A 19918-nucleotide genomic window follows, 5' to 3' on the forward strand; every position below is an offset into this window, starting at 1 on the left:
CTCCAGCTCCCCCGCCCCCGACCCTGGGACACACAGAGGTGGGACCATAGAGGGGCCTGAGATGTTTGGAGGGAGGTGATGAACTCAGGCTGTATTTTGAGGTGGCTTTGACTCACAAGTGTGTGTTCTAGCACCTGGCACGTGCATGGCAGGAAGCTGAGGAATAAATTGATGGATGAATAAAGAGAGTTCCCCCAGTCTCTGTAGCCTCAGAATTCCAGGGAGATTCTCTCTGGTTCTACATCCTTCCCACCCAAGCCCTAGCTCCTCATCCCGTAGCCAGGATTGCTTAGGACCCAGAACTGTCTTCCCAAAGAAACTCCCTTCCCCATCCCTAGGGTGAGTAGCCTGACCTCTGTATGCTTCGAAATGCCCTGCTTTAGCCAATTTGCATAACACCTGGCACAAAAAACCACTCCAGTCCCACAACTTAAGGACACCCAAAGGACCATGGAGTTCACAATCTTGAGAGTTCCTGGTGTTACTCATCCTTCTCTGCCCAAAGATGTCAGCTAGGTCTCTATTGTGGGTTGAGTCTCTGCTCAACCTTGTTTCCAGGTCTCCTATGGGAATCTCTGCTATGCTTACATTGACTTGAGAGACCCCTAGGAAGGACAGGGTCTGAGCTGAGAAGAATGAGGTCCTGGTTAGTCACCCAAGCCAAACCTGAGAATGGCAATATTCTTTACTGCCTTCCCAGAATAAACAAACAAACAAACAAACAAACAAATAAAGGCTATTCAAACCTGAAAGTGGTACATGTGGCTGAGACCCAAACCAACAGAAGGTTCAAGGGGGTTTAGAGAGTTAGTTCATACAAGACCATGGTGAGGTGCTGATCCAACAGGCAGTTTGACCTCTAGGCCCCAGAAATTGGCTGCCCAATGGACCTTCCTGGGGGCTCACACCAATTCAGGTGGGAGAAATCCCTCCTAGGTCCAACCTCTGGACTCTAGGCCATCAGGACAATGCTGGATGGATGGTGGGAAGCAGGCCATCATCTCTCAGTAAGCCCTGACAGAGGAAGCCAAGGACAGAGTCCTGACTGTAGGCTATAATTATGTAATCCACAGGAATCTTCCCACAGATCCTAACCCTAGCAGGGCCTGAGGCTCTGTTCTAAGAGGCTTAGCTCCCCACCTGAGCACCCCTGCCCATGGCCCCTTCCTTCTCCTTCTGGTTTATTCCTCTGATGTCTGTTTATGTCTGGGCTCCTACATCCAGCTGTGAGTTTCCAGAAGGTAAGAAGTCTGGCCTGCTCCAGGTACCACAGAAGGTTTTAAAGCAACTTGCAGGAACTAGGCAGGTTCTTGAATAGCAAAGGGAGACCTTGGTTTGAAGGCATCTATTAGGGCCTGGAGGCATGGGGGTGAGGTGAGGAAGGAGGTAAAGAACAAGTGTGACCAGAGGGAAGAGCTCTTACTAAGTAGGAGGGGAGAGGGGACGAAGGTGGACATGACCAGAATGAAAAAGCCCTCTTGGTCATGCCCAAGTGGTTCTAGGCCCTACCCCAACTTCTCTGACAGGCCATGTCCTATTCACAGGCAAGACTTGGGCACACACAATCACATGCCCATGGATGCAGCACATAAGCATAAAACACACATACCAACTCAAAGCTTTTCTTGAGCCTCTGGTCCATTAGCAGCTTGTCCCTAACTCAGAAACTAGGCTTATGAAACCACATGTGCCTTTTCTTGTTTGTGGCTCCAGTGCCTGATGCTCACCCAGGGGCCCCAGAGGAGAAATGTAAAAGGTAGGGAGATGAGGGGCCACACCTGAGGCCAGAGGCCAACAAGGAGGAAGCTGGGGAGCAGGGGTCTCTGGTAAAGCTCTGGCACCTGTCAGCACAGACACTTCCTTAGGTCCACTAGAGTGTTGTGCGGTTGGTGATCTGAAAGGCCTCCCCACCCTCTAGAGTCCAAAGACCACAGGTGTGGCTTCCTCAAAGCCTGCTTCCTGGCTCTCAGGCCACCTGATCACCAGTAGGTCTCTGCCTGAGGCACTGGCAGAGAAGCCAAACAGAACTCCCTCCAACAGCAGTGGACCACTGGCTCAAGCATCTGCCTTTTGGAGGACCAGACACCAGGCTGCACTGGCAATCAGGTAAGAGCCTATCTTCAGCGAATAGGGGATTGGGGATCCTGGGGCCAACATGGACACCCCTGTGGCTTCCTAGGATTGGGGCATCTTGCAGTGTCTTCTTATATTTAGGAGCAAGGATTAGCCTCGGGAACTTAGACACCTGCTGGAAACCAGGAAAGGCAGGGAGCTCTAGAAGGCTTCCCCCAAGGTCAGCCTTGTAAATACCCCTTCTTTGCTCTATACACGTACACAAGGGAGAGCAAAGGCCAATGCCTGACATTAAAAGGGCCCAGGCAGGTCAAACAGCACCCCAGCAGGGGTGGGGGTGCAGTGTCTTTAGCAGTAGTTGTTGAATTATCTCTACTAGCCCACAGGAACCCCCGGTGGCCTACAGGGACCATCCTGATGTGAAAGACCGGGACAGGGCTGATCAGAAAAGGTCTCTTTTTTCTTCCATTTTGAAGCAGGAATTGAATGCCACAGACTAGGGAGGTGAGGGAAGGCAGAGGAAAGGGTTAGGCTTCCAGCACCCCTTGCTCTTATCTAGCAAAGGGGTTCTCCCCAGCAGCAGGGGAACAGAGATCAGCCGACTCCTCTGTGTTCCCATGACGCCAACTCGGAGAATAATATTTCCATCTGTGAGTCACCTTATCCACTCTGTTATTTTCATAACAGTCCCAATAAATGGGCGTGGGTGCTCCCTTACACTTCGGTCAGGATATTCCAGGTTTACAAAGAACTCAAGTGCACCAAGCAGATAGATTCATGGAGACGCACAAAACCATGTTGAGGGCACACAAATAACACATTCTCTTGACACATACACACGCCCAGCCCATACAAATGCATGACGTTTAATTCCTTCCACTCCATTTCAAAAGATGTGTGTTCTAGCACCTCCCCACCCCCCCCCCCCCCACCCCATAACCCACCTCCTAGTGACAGGGACACATTTGTAAGCCACATAGTTCTGGTTCATTTCCCTATTAAACAATCACTGTGACTTGAGGCCTGTTGTCCCCTTTGAATGTTAGAGTCCTCATCTGAGAAGTGGGGATAACAGCTTCAGCTCTGGGGTTGTTTTGAGTACTAGCTGTGTCAGTGTGGCAAATCCTGTAAAGCTGTGCTCACCACTCGGTGCTGGAGAAGTACCAGTGGACGGATGGTGGTGAAGACTAAGAGAGGTAGGATCAGGAGAGGCTTGGCAGTGGGCTCAGAGTGCTGTCAGGGCTTCGGTGACCACTACTGTTGTTAGGGAGGATTGGGCAATGCTGAAAATGGCATCTGGGAACATTCTGGGCAGGTGGTGGTTAAAGACAGCTTTACCAGGCAGCTGACTGTGAGCTGCATTTAGAGAGTTCAGGTAGGAAGGGTCTCTGGAAGAAAATCTGGAAGCACCAGAAGGAAAAGAGGCAGGAGTGGTAATCAGACATCAGATGAGTGTAGGTCCCTAGCAAGTTCCACAGAGCACCCTCTACCCTATATAAATATCTGTTTCTTATGTATCTCTGTATCTGTCTAATACACACACACACACACACACACGCACACGCACACGCACACACACACCACTCAAATACATTCTACCAGGAAGGGTCTTTAGCTGGGAGCTTCCTCCCTATTTGTAGAATTAAAACAGGGCTGGACAAGAGGCTTGCTACTGCAGCTGAGGCCTCTGCCCTCCCAACAGAAGCAACTCATTCATGGTATCTTTCACATCTGAACCCAGATTCAAATATGAGAAACCATCTATGTAGTGTCCCCTACCCCCAGAAAAGCCCTTCCTCCCCTGGTCTCCAAACCTAACAAGATGAGGACTTCTTGGGCAGGATGCCAGATGGCTCTAGATAGGTCCCCTGGAGTCAAGAGCTTCAGTTCTGGTCACAGAGCCCCCAGGTCAGAGCAACAGCTGCCAGGCCTGGTATTCCTGTTTCTTGGTCTGATGACTGACTGTCTCTGGTTCATTGCGATTCTAGGAAGCTGCCCTCAGCAGTGTCAACATGTCTCGGCCCAGCAGCAGAGCCATCTACTGTAAGCTTGCTTTCTTCCCTCCCCTGCTCAGCCCTACTCTGGGCCAAGCTCTCCAAACCCCATCTTCACCCCTGTCCCTGCAATTGTCCAAGCCTCACCTCCCTTTTGCTGGCCCACCTGCCCCTTGACTTTGTACCCACAGTGCAACGGAAGGAATATTCCCAGAGTGTGACCTCAGAACCTACCCTCTTGCAGCACAGGGTGGAGGTGAGTACCTGTGGGGCCCAGGCAGTTTCTGAATAAAGCTAGAGTTCCTGCGTGTCCACTGCCTTACCAAACATAGGTGCCTGACCCTGATATAACAGCTCAACCTGACCAAAGTCTGTGCAGTCAGGGTCACCTATCTTGAGGTCTAAATGTCTGCCAAGCTAAGTGGAGTATAGGATAGTTCCAGGATGGGCAGAGCAGGCCTAGCTAAAGGTTGTGGGAATGGGTGCTGGGTCCTTAGACAGAAGTGACAGAGTAAACAGTCAAGAGCCACAGAAAGCTTTTGATCTCCCTTGTTTTCCAACCCACTTCCTGCACTTTGTTCAGGATTGTTGCAGGGCTGCTGGGAAAAAGATATGCGGGTTGCAGCTATAAGGGCCAGTGTCACAGAGGGGAGAGCCATCCTGTGCTCCCAGACCAGGTCAAGCCACTGGAATGGATTCTTTGGTCCCACCCAAGTGAACAGCTGGTACTTGGAGATCTGGTCATTTTAATTGGCTTTAAAACTACAAGGATGTGGTCAGAAGAACTTGTTCAACTAGGACTTGGTAGAGGCTACAGTGCATGGAGGGGATGGGGGGTGGACAGAACCCACCCCCATCCCAGTAGCCGCAGGCGTTAAGAGACAAGTAGGAAACTCACAGTGCAGTGGAGAAGGGGCTCCCCAGCCACTAGTCAGCTTCTCTGTAGAGTGGAGCTGGGAAATGGCTTCATTGAGACCCACCAGGCAAAAGCAAGAGGAGGCATGCTCAGGGCAACAGGCTATTGGGCTCTGCTGAGTTACAGGCAGTGTGGCCACAGGCTGCAGCTGGCCAGAAGTGAGAATTGACAGTCCAGGAGCAGGCATTAGACTGATTGTCCCCAACAAGAGTCTGGGGCAAATGGAGGATGTTTCAAGAAGCCAACATTTGGCTGTGGGAAGAGAGGAGGGTAGCTAAGGGAAAAGCTGTCAAACAATGGGACCAGCAGAAGGCAAGGACCTGGGGAAAGCCTGAGCATGCTTCAGCTCTCTCTGTGCAAGAATCAGGAAAAGGATGCTTGATCTTCCTGAGAGCCCTGTGGCACTGGGTTGGCAGAGCTGGAAAGACATCATCTAGGTATGGATAACAGGTATGGAAAAAGGCAGGGGTCAGGCAAGTGAGGTCACTGACCTGGGGACAATAGATCCTAAATGCAGCAAAGGAATTGAGGAAGATCCTACAGCCCACACAGAGGAACATGGATTATTATTTTTTTGGATGATTGGAACCCACACCAATGACTGCATGGTGGTCCTAGAATGTGCCTTAGTTCCTCAAGAACCCAACTTCTATCAGCTCTTGCTGTATTGAGAAACATGACCTCCCCACAGGGGGAACCAAGGACACAACTTCCTCCCTCACTGCCTTTTCCCTGCTTGAGATCCTCCAAACCTCCTCCAAGTCTAGTCTCTTCCTCTCCCCTTAGCATCTGATGACATGTAAGCTGGGGACACAGAGAGTCCGGGAGCCAAAGGATGCCCTACAGAAGCTTCAGGAGATGGATGCCCAGGGCCGAGTGTGGAGCCAAGACCTGTTCCTGCAGGTCAGAGATGGCTGGCTCCAGCTGCTGGACATTGAGACTAAGGTCAGTCTTCTCCGTAAACCCAGTCATGGGCCCTAGCTAACCCAGCATGCTAAAGAACAAGGATCAGGTTCTCCACCTGCCTCTCAGTGCCTCTGCATCTAATACACATCTCAAACGAGGTAGAGGCAGGACAGGGAGTGGGGGCAGAGGCCTAAGAATCAGGCTAGAAACTCTACCATCTCACTGCGGGCAGGGATGACCCCTTCAGGGTCTCAGTGGCTCTCAGTGACCTCACACTGGCCTTTTCATCTTCCTTAGGAGGACCTAGATTCTTACCGGCTGGACAACATCAAGGCCATAGATGTAGCCCTTAACACCTGCTCCTACAACTCTATCCTGTCTGTCACTGTGCAGGAGTCTGGCCTGCCAGGCATCAGTACTTTGCTGTTCCAATGCCAGGAAGTGGGGGTGAGTGGCTGGATATGGTGGCCAGGGGTGGAGTTTGGTGATCACCACACACACACACACACACACACACACACACACACACACACGCATGCACGCAACACACGCATGCACGCACACAAGCACATGCACACATACATACATGTACATGCATATGTAATACTTGCTGCTTCCTCCAGGCAGAGCAGCTGAGGACAAGCCTGCAGAAGGCCTTGGAAGAAGAGCTAGAAGAAAGGTAAGCTGCCTCTGCCCTGAGACATGTAGGGTCTCCTAGCTCATGCTTAAGGGTCACGTCCTGGCTACATATGAGGAGAACTCATGATCCTGGGACCCAACAAACACATGCCTAGAACTAGTAAAGGCTTAGACCAATGAAGGGTGTGGGGAAGGTGTCGAGAGTATTGGATACAGAGGCCGTTATGGAACCCAGGAAAGCCTAAGGACTGGGCAGACGAAACATGATAGAGTCAGGGAGGCTAAAGTGGAGACTATGGAGAAGGAGTAGGGTCCTTAGAGAAAGATAGTGAGGTCCACAGGGCAGAAGTATGGGCTTGGGTTTCTCTCTCTCTCAAGATATTATCAAAGTTATATCTTTCTCTATGCCTTCAACAGACCTCGATTTGGAGTCCATCATCCAAGCCAGGACAGATGGAAGGGGCCTCCTCTGGAAAGGCCACTCCCTATACATCAGACACCCCCCCTGGAGCAGAGGTTCCCTCCCGAGCAGAGGTTCTCTCCAGAACAGCCATACACCATGACCTCAGAACGCAGTAAGTCTGTGTCTGAAGGCTGGTAGCGGAGAAGGTTTGGATCAAGTCAAAGAAGCTCTAAGCTCATGGTCCCTCCCCATCCACTGCAGGCATCTCACCATCTTCAAGGTCCCTGGCACACTACCCAAGTGCCCGAGAACCCAATGGCTTCACTCTGCCTCCTCCTCCGAGGCGTGCTCCCTCTCCTGAGGACTCAGAGAGAGATGAGGTAACTGAAGGTGGTCGGAAGCTTGCTGAGGCTTCCAGACTCCTCAGGTAGACAGGGCAGAGCTGGGGATAAGGCTGGGGTGTATGGTGGGATTATAGCAGGTCCAGGATTGGGAGCTTCAAGGTTTTTATAACCATCTACTCAAGGCCATGGGTTTTTGGGGGGTCCAGGATGTGCTGAACCATGTCCTAAGAGACATTGAGCTGTTTGCTGGAAAGCTGAGGGAGGCCCAGGCAAAAAACAGTCATAAGAAGATAAAACTTGGGAGAAAAAAGAAAAAGTCTCAAAGGGGTAAGTGCTTTATGCCAGGGGAGAGATACAGGGTCATCTTGGGAAGAGCCCCAGATGCCACCTTTATTCTTTCTCCCACAGGGGTAACAGAAGCAGAGTTTGTTGACTGCTTCCAGAAGATCAAGTTTAGCTTCAACCTCTTGGTTAGTTCAAGTCCTGGCAAGTCCTGGGACCTTCACTCAACTCCCTTTCTCTCGGATGTCAGCTACCCAAGCCTTTCCCTTCTCCAGCTTCTCCTTCTCTTGGAATTTTTGAAGGGTACCAGGCTCTAAGCCAAGGCACAAAACACTTATGGGGTACTAGGGTTCTGCTGAAGGTGGTGAAGGATAGTAACCAAGGTTGTCCTATGTTTCCAGGGGAAGCTGGCCTTGCGGCTTCAGGAAACAAGTGCCCCCGAGTTTGTGGGCCTCATCTTCCAAACCCTGAGATTCGTAAGTGGAGGGCAGACAGGGTGGCAAAGCTGAAGACCAGGGGCAGCAGAGGAAAGGGCGGGGGCTGGGGGAGCAGCAGGGCAGAGGGAGCTGTGGAACCTCCCCTTTACTCAGCAAGCACCTTTGCTACAGGATGCCACCCAAGGCAAAACCCTCAATAGACCCAATAGGTTGGCAACAGAGTCAAGAACACCAGGTCATGGAGGGAGTGGGGGACGGGCAGGAAGTGAGGAAACAGGGCTGGGGGACCCTTGGGCCTGTCCTATTCCCTTCTAAGACTACTGATCCCTCCTCCAGATCCTATCTCAGTGCCCTGAGGATGACCTTTCAGCCAGGGTGATTTCACCCCTCCTCACCCCCAAAGCAATAGACTTGCTGCAATCCTGTCTAAGCCCATCCGAGAATCTTCTCTGGAAGTCACTAGGCACAGCCTGGACCACCAGCTGGTAAGTGAAGACAAGGGGCATGAAAGACCCAAAGCAGAACGTGATGCCCAGTGTGACACTATCACAAAGCAGAACCACACCCAGAGAATTCGGGGGACTCTTTGTGGAGTGCCCAGCTTTTCACTGAACACTGCCTTTATCCAGTGAAGAAACATTTCCTTGGGAGAAAAACCCAGCAAGGCAAGCCTTCTACTATGATGCATGTCCATTTTCACCAGGGACAAAGTGAAAACTTGGTCTCAGTCCAACTTAGAATTTCAGAACAACTGACATAAGAGATGCCACAGAGGTAACATCGGAAGGTTGATCCAGCAGCCTTCAGGACAGGAGTTAAGAGAGCCAGAGAAGCCATGCTCCTGTGGCAGGTCGTGGGTGGACAGGGGAGCAGTTAGAGAGCCTGGGAAGTGGGAACGAAACTCACCTAGGCTAAGATGTCATTACAGGAATTGTCTACAGAGGCCACACATCTGGACCCCCAGCTGAGAGGTCCCACCTAGGTGACAGAACAGTATCAAAGTGTCTGGTAGGACGCAGTGAGAAGCTTGTGAGTCATCTGATGGGACCCCTGACTTTGCTTCCCTATGCACAGTTTGTTTTAATTCATGATAGAAGAGAGCAGGGCTCTGGGTAGCAGTTACAAGAAGAAGGCAGAAAGCAGCTGGGTGTGATGGCGCACGCCTTTAGTCCCAGCACCCAGGAGGCAGAGGCAGGGGGTTTCTCTGTGAGTTTGAAGCCAGCCTGGTCTACAAAGGTAGTCCAGGACAGCCAGGGCTATGTTACATAGAAAACCCCTGTCTTGAAAAACAAAACAAAAATCCAGGTAAAAGGGCAAGCAGGAAGAAGGCAAAGAGGAATCACAGAGTTAGAGGAGAGCACACGAAGCAGAGGGATGCAAACTAAAACAGAAGAGCTCATCAAAACCCCAGAGACACCGCAGGAAAGCATCAGCTGAGAGCCTAGGGCTGGGAAAGGAAACTACCCTCTGTTTGCCTAATGAGCAGATCTTTTCAGTTCAGGCCATGTGAAGTTCACTTAAAGACATGAATTCGTTCCAATGCAGCCTACTTATTTTAATGGTAGAATATACAAAACAAAATGTATCAATTTCAGCATCTAATCCAGTAGCAATAAGCTGATACAGATACTGTGTACTAACACCATTTTCCAGATCCAGAGTTTTCTCATCCCAAAAGGAAAGGCTATACCCATAGAGGATAACTCCCCATCTTGCTGCCCCAACCCCCTAGCTACCTTTGCTGTATGTCCATGTATGTGTGCCTATTCTAGAGACCTTATGTAAGTGAAATAAGGCAGGGTCAGTCCGTTTGTGACCAGCTGATTTTATCTGTATGTCCTCAAAGTTTGTCTATATTACAGCGTGAGCCAGAATTTTCTTGCTTTTGTGATTGACAGATAGTCCTTTGTTTGAACGTGCAGCATTCTGTTATCCTTTATCCATCGACGTACCTTTGGGTTGTTTGTACCCAAATGATCTATTTTATGGGCTTTATCTGTCTAATTGAAAAATGAAGAAACTTATAAATTCTGGACCTCTTGTAACAGTCTTAGACCCTGGATCCTATGGCTGCACTGGGATTACATAGTCCCTGGGGACAGTTCTGATGTCTGCCAAGTACTCTCAAGATAGAAAAGCAGGGTCTGTGGAGGACTGACACCACAAGGCCTCAAATGCTTTCATTCAGCCACTTTATCATTGAATACCCCTGTTAGCTATGTCATTTTACGTTTCAAAACCAGTGTTACTTTACAGTTTTGAGAAATAGTCTGTAGTGTGCCTGCTGCACAGGCATGAGGACCTGAGTGAGTCCCTGGTCCTCACAGAGAAGCCAAGCATGCACCATGTCTTGTGACCCCAGTGTCAGGGTCAGGGTAGAGAAAGGAGGGTCCCTGGAGTGGCTCAGCCAGCCTAGCTAAAGAGAAATGTACCCAGTTAAGTGAGAGACCATCTCAAAAAGTAAGGCGGAGGTGACATCAACGTCTGGCCTCCATAGTCACACACATAAGCACACACATCCATATATGCACACCCCACACCAAGAATCACACATACCCTGCCACACATGCACATATTTGCAACACTGGAAAGTTTGTTTGACGGATATGATTTTAACAATACCAATGAGGAAGCAAAGCAATCCCAGTATTAACAAAATGGCAAAATATTGATAACTAATCTGTTAAGTCAGATATGCTCTTAGAGAGCCCTATTTCTTAAAATAACTAGAAGTGAACAGCTCATTGTGAAAGATATACAGAAAATAGAAGACATGTAAAAGTCCTTAGAAGAACTGAGTTTCTGTGAAATTATATTTCAGTGTTTTGATTTTTAGATAAAATGACCCGAAGTTATAAGTAACACCAAATGGTGTAATAATCCAGAAAGATAAGGAACACACTAGCCATTGGACTCGGCAATCATGAGTTGTCAGGATCACCCCACCCCTGGTGCTGGAGACCAAACCCGGAGCCTTGAGCGTGTTAGGCAAAGCACTCCACCACTGAACTACAAAACATCTCCATCCTGATTATCAGCATTTCCAATGGAACAGTTTTAGCACAGCTGTGGCAGAGGTTGCAATCAGAGGTAAGAAAGTACAGGCACAACATAATAGTCACATTCCCAGGAGGCCTGGTAAAGCAACAGTTAGGACCATAGCTTAAAAGAGGTCATTACCTGCTCAACAGAACACCTGAGCATATTATAGAACACAGAGAAGGCACCAACAAAGAAGGGCTCACTCCTAATAAATAAACACGTATTCACCAGTACCAATGACTCAGCCATCGTGGTAGGAAGACAGCCCCTCGCTGCCCCATCCAGGAAATACAACGTAGTAATAAACGGATATATAGAAGCCATGTACCAAGTGAGAGGCTATAGTAAATGCAGAGGCAGACTTTTCAGCTGCCCCAGTGAGGCAGGGAGAGGCATTTCCAGAGGTGAGTAAGCATTCTTAGGCAGTAAGTATGGAATGTCCAGAAATGGCACAGTCCTGAGCCGTGTGCAAGGGCTAGTGAGAGCCAGGTACCAGCCCCATCCTGGCATAGCCAGAGCAGCCTCACTGGGATGTGTCTTCCACAGTGAAGTTCTTTGTTCTGTTTAGTGTTAAGGAAACAGAGCTGCTGCTGGGACACCACATACAGGTTAGAAAAATACTGACTGGATCAGGCATGGTGGCACGGGCCTGCAATTTCAGCTATCCTGGAGGCTAAGGCAGGAGGATCACAAGTTCAAGGCTTGCCGAGGCTACAGAGTGAGTTCAATGAAAGCTTGGACAACTCAGTGGACCCTGTCTCAAAAATAAAAAAATGTTTTAAAAAGAGTGAGACACTGAGACTGTGGCAGCACAGAGCCTGCACAGGCCAGGGCCAGCTACGGTCCTAATGCTGAAAGAAGTGGGCTTGAGCCTCTATCCAGAACCTGAAAGCTCCAATTGATAACTGCTCACAAATGAAAAATTAGTTTTCTCCAACAGCGTCTCACTGGGTCTACAAACTTCTCTGAAGGCTGGGCCTTGTGCAGAGCAGTAGAGGGCCAGCACAGAACCAAGTGAATAGCATTTTTGAAAGTGTTTTGTCTTTTGTCACATAATGCTTTGTAGGTGGCAGCTGCTTCTTCTTCTTCTCCTTCTTCTCCTTCTCCTTCTCCTTCTCCTTCTCCTTCTCCTTCTCCTTCTCCTTCTCCTTCTCCTTCTCCTTCTCCTTCTCCTTCTCCTTCTCCTTCTCCTTCTCCTTCTCCTTCTCCTTCTCCTCCTCCTCCTCCTCCTTCTTCTTCTTTTCTTCTTCTTCTTCTCCTCCTCCTCCTCCTCTTCCTTCTTCTTCTTCTTCTTCTTCTTCTTCTTCTTCTTCTTCTTCTTCTTCTTCTTCTTCTTTTCTTCTTCTCCTCCTCCTCTTCCTCCTCCTTACAAGTCCTTTGTATATATATTGTTCTCCAGCTCTGTGGTTTGATGGGATTTCTGTATGTGTGCACATGTGTCACTGCATCTGTGTGCCTTTCCTGAGCCTTCTCTTTGACTCTGTTTCTTCTATTTATTTGTATCCTATTATTGGTTGTTTGTTTTTGTTTTATCTAATATTTCATTTTAACTTTTTTAGATGCCTGTTTGTATTCTAGTGAGACAGAAGGAGAAAGAAAGAGTGTGGATTTGGGTGGGTAGAGATAGGGAAAGATCTGAGAGGGGTTGGGAGAGAAGAAACCTTAATCAGAATATATTGTATGAAAAATCTATTTTCAGTATAAATAAATAAACAGACAAATAAGAAGGAGTAGGGTCAAACTTTAAAAGTCCCCAAATGTGTCTTCCAGCCCCAACATTCCAGATTACACTACTTTAATTCTAGGGAGGCAACATGGCTGTACCTAGGAATCAAGATGTGGCTGCTCACTGAAAGACTTGTTCCATTTGCTCCTTGGTGGTTTTCCTGTAGCTTTGCATCTGTAGACACATGCCCTATCCCCATTAGCCACAGATCCCTGGGGCTAGGCCTTCCCATCTCCTCCCTTTCCACATCCCACAGGCTGCTACACAGTGACCCTAGACTCAGCTTTGTTCTCCCCTCAGGGCTGACTGGACAGGCAGCGAACCACCACCCTACCAACCCACATTCTACGATGGCTGGCAGATTCCAGAGGCTCACGCCATGGTAAGGGCTGCTTAGCACTGAGATCTAGGCAAAGCTCTTCCAGTTCAGATCGAAATCACATGGCAACTAAGGGCTGGGTTGTCTGGGTACCTGTTGCCCCCGGGGAGGTGAGCAATGGACAAGAGCCAGCTGTTGCAGGCCTGTGATGGGCTGGTTAGCCCTTCCCTGCCACTGTGCTGGCTACCTCCTATTCTAAGTCACTCTGATTTTCTTGTTTACAGAAACTCCTAAGAAACCAGGATTCTACTTCCCTTCGGTAAGTCACATGCTTAGTGGATTTCTGCAGTCACTGGGGAGGGAGGTACACTGGGGAGGGAGGTACACTGGGGAGGGAGGTGCATCTGTGAATCCCAGAGACCATCTGTAATTTTCCTCAGCCAGACACAGACACTTGCAACGGTGCCTCTCTGCTACCTCTGGTGAAAAAATGCAGTCTTTTACCTCTTAGCCTCCAAATGTTTCTTGCTGTAGCCTCTGAGTCCCCGTAGATCAGGTATAAAGTACTCAGAGCAGAACCAAGATCCAGAAAATTCTACTACTGGAAATGTTCTCAGGGACAAAGGGCATTTCAGAGCTTTCCTTATCCTGTAAGGCCACCTACCCTCGTCCCCAGCTAACACTATTGCCATCCAATCCTCTAGAAACCCAAAAAAGTCATCAACAAACCATACTAGGAGCTATCCGGGGCTTTGTGGCTAGGCAAGGAAGGGTACAATTCCCATTCTCCATCCATCCTGAATCTGTCTCTCATTTCAGAGGCTCTAGGATGAGAAGCAGCCTACACTTCCCGCAGGATGAGCCATACAACCATAACCCTGAATATGAGGAGGACTCAAACCTCCCATTCTCCAGCCCCAACCCTGGCAGAGCAGCCCTGAAAATGCAAGTCCTGTACGAGTTTGAAGCAAGGAATGCCCAGGAACTGACTGTGGCACAGGGAGACATTCTGGAGGTGAGGCCTATGCTTAAAGCCAGAAAAAGAGGCAGTTGGTGAGAAGTAGAGTTAGCCTGGAGTGAGTGGCTTACAACTAGAGAAGGAAAGTGGGACAGGTCGGGGAGAGACACAGTCTTGGGGATAGAGGGGATAGGAGGATGGAGGCTCTGGGGGCTGATACAGTGATTCTTGGCAGATTCTGGACCGGAGCAAGCGATGGTGGCTGGTCAAGAATGAAACAGGACTGACTGGTTACATTCCCAGCAATATCCTGGAGCCCCTGCCAGCTGGAGCTGCAAGAGGCCACCGACAATCATCCTTTAGGGTACTACCCATGCTGGGATGGATACACAGAAGCCCTGAGTCCTAAGTCAGAGGTGGTAGTAGGGGGGATTAGGTGACAAACAGAGACGATCTTAGTTCAGTTCAATCAATATCATTGCATGCTTCCTCAGTGCCAAGTTCATTGTAGGGTCTGAACAAAGATTAAGTTCAGGGTCCCTGCAGAACTAGAAAACCAGAAGGTAAGATAAGGGGTCTAATGGGATCTCAGTAGAAGGGACCCAATATGGGAGGCTGTGCATGTTTGTAAGATGAGATGACCTCTGACTTCTAGTATTCCTTGATTCCAGGCTCCAATGCTTCGCCTTAGCTCAAAGCCCGAGGAGGTCACGGCCTGGCTACAAGCAGAGAACTTCTCCACTGTGTGAGTGACCAGTCCCCTGGGGATGAGGGGAGGGCTCAGGTGAAAACCACAGACCTCATTCCCCTTCAGAGACCTAGGACATGCAATCCAGCTTCCATTGCACATGATGATTCCATCTTAGGCTTTCTCTGCTGAACGAAAGCTGCTTGTCTGAGCCTAGGGTAGGGCACCCAGTGGGGCGACCATATGCAGTAAAAAAGAACAAGTCAAGGGTAGTGAATACTGGAAGAACCTGGGCTGCCCACCTTAGCCACCCTTCCCTTCCATTCTAAAACGCTTCTGCCCTCAAACCTAGGAGTTCTGTGGATCACTGAGAGCAAACCAATAGGCTTATTCCTATACCTGTAGATACCTAATTCCTGTAACCCCAACTTTCCTTCTCTACACACATACTAAGGCCTCGAATCTGCCCACCCTACCTCTGGTGGATTCCACCATTGTTATTTGCAGCACTGTAAGGACTCTTGGGGGCCTAGTGGGAAGCCAGCTACTTCACATGAGACCTGGTGAGCTGCAGATGCTGTGTCCACAGGAGGCTCCACGGATCCAGGCCCGGCTGGAGGCTGTCAGAAGGATGCTAGGGGTGAGGGAGTCCTGGGATCCTGACTCCTATTTGGAGGTTTTTAATTCTCCTGGGGTGAGAAAGGGAGAGCTGGGATACTAGGCATGGGATACTCCTCTGGGAGACTCTGCTTCACCCATTCAGGTGTGTCTTAAGGTTCTAACCCTATTGGTGGTATGAACTCTGTGGATCCCTCACTAGGAACCAGCCCCATCTGAATTATTTTCTTCCTCATTCATAGATGACTCATTAGAGACCAGCTCAAATACCTCTAAGACCAAGGACCTCTCATATGCAAGATGGAGTATTTGGTACCCAGTTAGAGCCCTTGGAAGTCCTCTTTCAATTAGTGGCAAGCCACATACCCTGGATCGAAAGCAAAGAAGATGAACAGGTCCAGACACGGAGGCAAATGGTACCCTCATCGGGCTGGAGCCCTTCTCCGGTTACTATTTATTTTACCCCACATCCTAAGTTGTCATACTTACTCCTAATCTCTTTAGTCTCAATCCTTCCAATAAAAAGCATCTTTAAGCTTGTTATGTGACCCTCCCCTTGCCATTTATTCTGGGTCTGATGGGAACCAAAGCAAGAGAGAGTAGGGAGCTGGGATACTGAGCATGAAAGAGCAACAACTCTGCAACTAAACAGAACAGAACAGAACAGAATGGAATGGAACCACACCTAACCAAACCAAACTAAATTAAACTACAACTACTACAAAGAGAGAATTCACTGCAACCTAGAGCTGAGGATCATCAGCCTTTGGGGACTATGGTACATTTTTTTCCTCTCTAAATAAACTCCAAAATGAGGCTATATGCACCATCGCTATCCTATGGGGCATGGCTCTCAGCCTAACCCAAAGTTCCTAGTCCAACTGTAGGCACAGCATGTCACTGAGACAAAGAGTACTCTGCTGACAGCTGCAGGCTTTGCTCACTCTGGATGGTGATGTACCATCAGTGAGGTATAAGTGAGCCATAAGTGAGGTACCATGTGCTCTCCTTGTGAGCTTTGTTGTTCAAGCAATGGTTGTTAGGTGAGTGCACCTTGAGCTTCTTCCCACCTCCTTCAGTGGCAGTACATAGGAACATTGCCCTGGGAGGTGAAAGTCCTCAGGTCCACTGTGTGGACTCAGGCAAGTTGGTCCACTCCCTGGATCTCTGTCCTAGCATTAAGTGAAGAGTTAGGGCTGTCCGTGACTTGTACTGTCTTTTGGCGTATATAGTTTACTTCAGGCTCAAAACTCATGGAATGAGCTCCTCTCCATGGAAGAGAAGCTATGCTTTAATTGAGATACCCTACTGTTAAGGTTTGACCTTTTTGTGGATTCAAGAGCTGTGAGGCTGATGTGCCCGCGCCCGTGGGCACACACAAGTTCTGTTGGCTGAGTTGTGGTACCCGAGTGTCTGCCACGGATCAGAGAGGCAAAGCATGTGGGAATTTTGACTGAGTTCACTCCGTGCTGGGCCAGGCGGGCACTGTGGGGGCCCCGCCTGGCGTGGGGAGAACTCAGTCTGAGGTCCCACGGGGAGCAGGGCTCTTGACTTGGGGATCCCCGGGCCAGGAAGCAGCCAGGAACCGACTGGTCTCAAGCCCTTGGGCTCTCAGGTGCCACTGAGAGGCTGAGGAAGGACCAGAACTGTGGGTGTGTGGGCAGGACCGGCCGCAGGCGAGAGAAATGAGGAGGAGACGGGAGGGGCGCCTCGACTATGCCCCGCAGAAAAGTGACTCTTTGTTACTGTACTGGCTTGGCTGACTCGGCCCTGCTAGCTTGCTTGAATCGGTGGTCCCCGTGGCTGGACGGAAGAGAAGTCCTTGAGATTAGACAGCTGCAGTGGCCTAAGAGCCCTGAATGGAGACCACAGCCTCCAGGTCCACTCAGGAGCCCCAACCCCTCGTGGAACTTCAGACCGAATTCTTCCCATGCTGGGCGGGGCTCTGCAGCGCCCACCCAGCGCTGTGAGGAGTGAACTCAGTCAAAATTCCCCGCGTGCTTTTGCCTTTCTGATCTTTGGCAGACACGTGGGAACCACAACTCTGCCCAACAGAACTCACACCCACCCACGCGCGAGCTAACAACCCCACAAAGAACCCCTAATAAGTTTTAAAGATTGTCCAGGAAATCTCTTTTGGCTGAATTTATCCAAGACTGTAACATCATCCAGAGCTAACTACTTTATTTTCAGATGGACTTTATCATTCATTCTCAACTCCCTGGCCTCATGAAATCCTCTCTTGTAGTCAGTGACACAGAGCATGAAAGCAAAACCTTTACTGAAAGAGATGGGGGCAGGCCTTCAGAATTGTTGGGGCAAGCTAGCCAATTCAGAAAAGTTAAGGTCTTAGAATGGAAGGAGCCACTAACCCATTGGCCTTGGCCCACCTCAGAACTGAAAACCAGGGGAAATCTACAGGATTAGGGAAAAAAAGTGCTCTATCCCAGTGTTCCCCTAACTTCATAGAAAAGACTATGGCAAGGTAAGAGGCTCTAAGGCTAGCCAAGCACAGCGGAGCCAGCAAAACTGATGTATTAGACCATCTTCAGTTTGAATCCTGGACCATCCAGGGAACTTGAGCGACCCATCAATCTTCTCCAAGCTTCCATTCCTTGTTCTATAAAATGGGCAGAACACCCAATCACAAAGTTATTTAGTCTAAATTGGGATATATTATCGAACAAGTAGAACACTTAAGACTATTCCCTGGCAAGCTGGTATGCTCTGGAAGTTTTAGATTTATGCCTCAAGTTAATTTGTCGCTGGCTTTTGTTTTCTTGGGAGGAATAAACCCAGACATTATAGAGTCACATGTCTCTGTACTGGTTTCTTCTATATTTTAGCAAAATGTCCTTTTATAAAGTCTGAAGTTTGATTCAGTTAAACTAATGGAGAGACATAATTTCCTACACCCAGACTCGGGGAGTAGGTGCTGGGAGTCCCACAGAACTGTGCTGTTGGAGGGTGAGCAGAGCAACTCTGGACTCCCCCATAATAGCTCACACATCCTCTCCCCTGCCCAGCACTGACAACGGTTACAAGGGTCTGCTCATTTTCAGTCTCCTGAACTGTGAGTGAGCACAGAAGCTTGGTTTGTCCTCACGCTGCAGGGGCGTCCCCCAAAGCTCATACTGTCTCACAGGAACTATAACGCCTATGTTGCTAAGTCCAACTGTTCATTCCCAGACTTCATTACATGTGACCTGCCAGCCACATTTGATGTAGTCCTTTACTTGGTCCTCCCAGTGTCTTCCCTTGGTTCCCAGGACATCTGGTTCCCCTTTACCACACCAGCCACTCTTTCAGACTCCTTCAATGGTTCTTTCTTATCCCCATGCTTCTAAGTGTCATGCCACGGCAGTCCAAACCCACACACCTTGTCTCATCTGTGGCTTTCACTCCTAGGCTGCCTCTAAAGTACCGCCTCCCTGTGTGTTGACATTTCTCTGCTGGAGTTCTCCATCTCCTGCACCAGCACAATAGATTGCTTCCAGGAACGATTCACTGGAGAATGAACATCTCAGGAGGACCACGCTACCCACAATCTTTAAAATAAGTCCCCTTCTGACAGGAGCCTCCACTTGCTCCCCAGTACCCTTCTCTGCTGTTTTATTCCATAATATGCTCCAGATCCATACAGTTCACAAAGTGGACGTGTCTGGATCCTGAGCATAAGAACGAGGTAGCCCTTAGTGGAGGTGTGTTTTAAGTGTAAGGTACTAAAACAAACAATAGAACACAACTCAATACTTTTCATATTACATTCTGAAACAGTATATATTGGGCTAAAGTGTATTATGGATTCACCCCCTCCTTTTTAAAAAAAAAAAAAAAACTAGAAGCAAAACATTTAAAAACAATAACATGTCTGTCTTGCATTACTCTTCCAGTGGACATTATGATCTAGATCCTATACACTCCCCACAGAGCTGAGAGAAACCACTCAAACCCTCTCTCTGGCTGTCAAGACCCTTTGCAACCTGCTCCCAAACACTTAACATTCTGTCTCCTTCTCCTACAAACCAAACCAGAACATCTGCTGTTTGTCTTGCATATCTACTTCCCATCTTTCAGTGTTTGCTCTACCCTCCTCTTTCCTGGAGTGTCCTTTGAGGCATTTCCAATGTGCATGACCTATCCTTTTTCACAGTGTCCCTGTTCACTGTCCCCAGTCTCCCTCAGTCTTCACAGAGTCATTTGTATCTTGCATAAAAATGTTTCTACCCCCAAAGTACTCTAGGTATTACCTTATACCTGAATCGTTTCCTACCTCACAGCTTTATGCGTCTAAGTGATTTGTTGGCTTTTGTTGTTGTTGTTTTAATCATGCTTTCCTCCTCAGCCCTTCCCATGTCCCACCAAGGGAGCCAAAGACAGCGATTCCCTTGTGGTCAGAATCCCGCAATGTAAACTCATTGTGCGACATGACTCACGCTCCCCAGGGAACTAAGGCCCAGACTCCCACTGCCTGGAGAGTGGATGCATCTACAGCCCCGGGAGAAGTTCACGCCAGAGGATTTCAGGAGCCGCAGCAGCTGCGCCTGCGCGCGGTCAAGTGCTCGCGCGGAGG

General features: G+C 49.1%; 1 protein-coding gene across 1 annotated transcript; it reads left to right on the forward strand.

Annotated features, from left to right (window-relative positions):
• The first annotated feature begins 1899 nt into the window (after positions 1–1899).
• On the forward strand, positions 1900–15898 carry Eps8l3 (EPS8 signaling adaptor L3). The gene is made up of 19 exons (XM_034500687.2): positions 1900–2106; positions 4062–4116; positions 4259–4323; positions 5770–5928; positions 6187–6336; positions 6513–6568; positions 6946–7103; positions 7193–7311; positions 7482–7602; positions 7684–7745; positions 7959–8033; positions 8331–8479; positions 13063–13144; positions 13366–13400; positions 13901–14096; positions 14275–14403; positions 14711–14784; positions 15235–15367; positions 15588–15898. The coding sequence occupies exons 2-19, from the start codon at positions 4086–4088 to the stop codon at positions 15597–15599; spliced, it is 1806 nt and encodes a 601-aa protein (XP_034356578.1). The 5' UTR covers positions 1900–2106; positions 4062–4085; the 3' UTR covers positions 15600–15898.
• Positions 15899–19918: the final 4020 nt, after the last annotated feature.

The sequence above is a fragment of the Arvicanthis niloticus genome, chromosome 4 (genome assembly GCF_011762505.2).
Source record: "Arvicanthis niloticus isolate mArvNil1 chromosome 4, mArvNil1.pat.X, whole genome shotgun sequence".
Classification (NCBI taxonomy): domain Eukaryota; kingdom Metazoa; phylum Chordata; class Mammalia; order Rodentia; family Muridae; genus Arvicanthis; species Arvicanthis niloticus.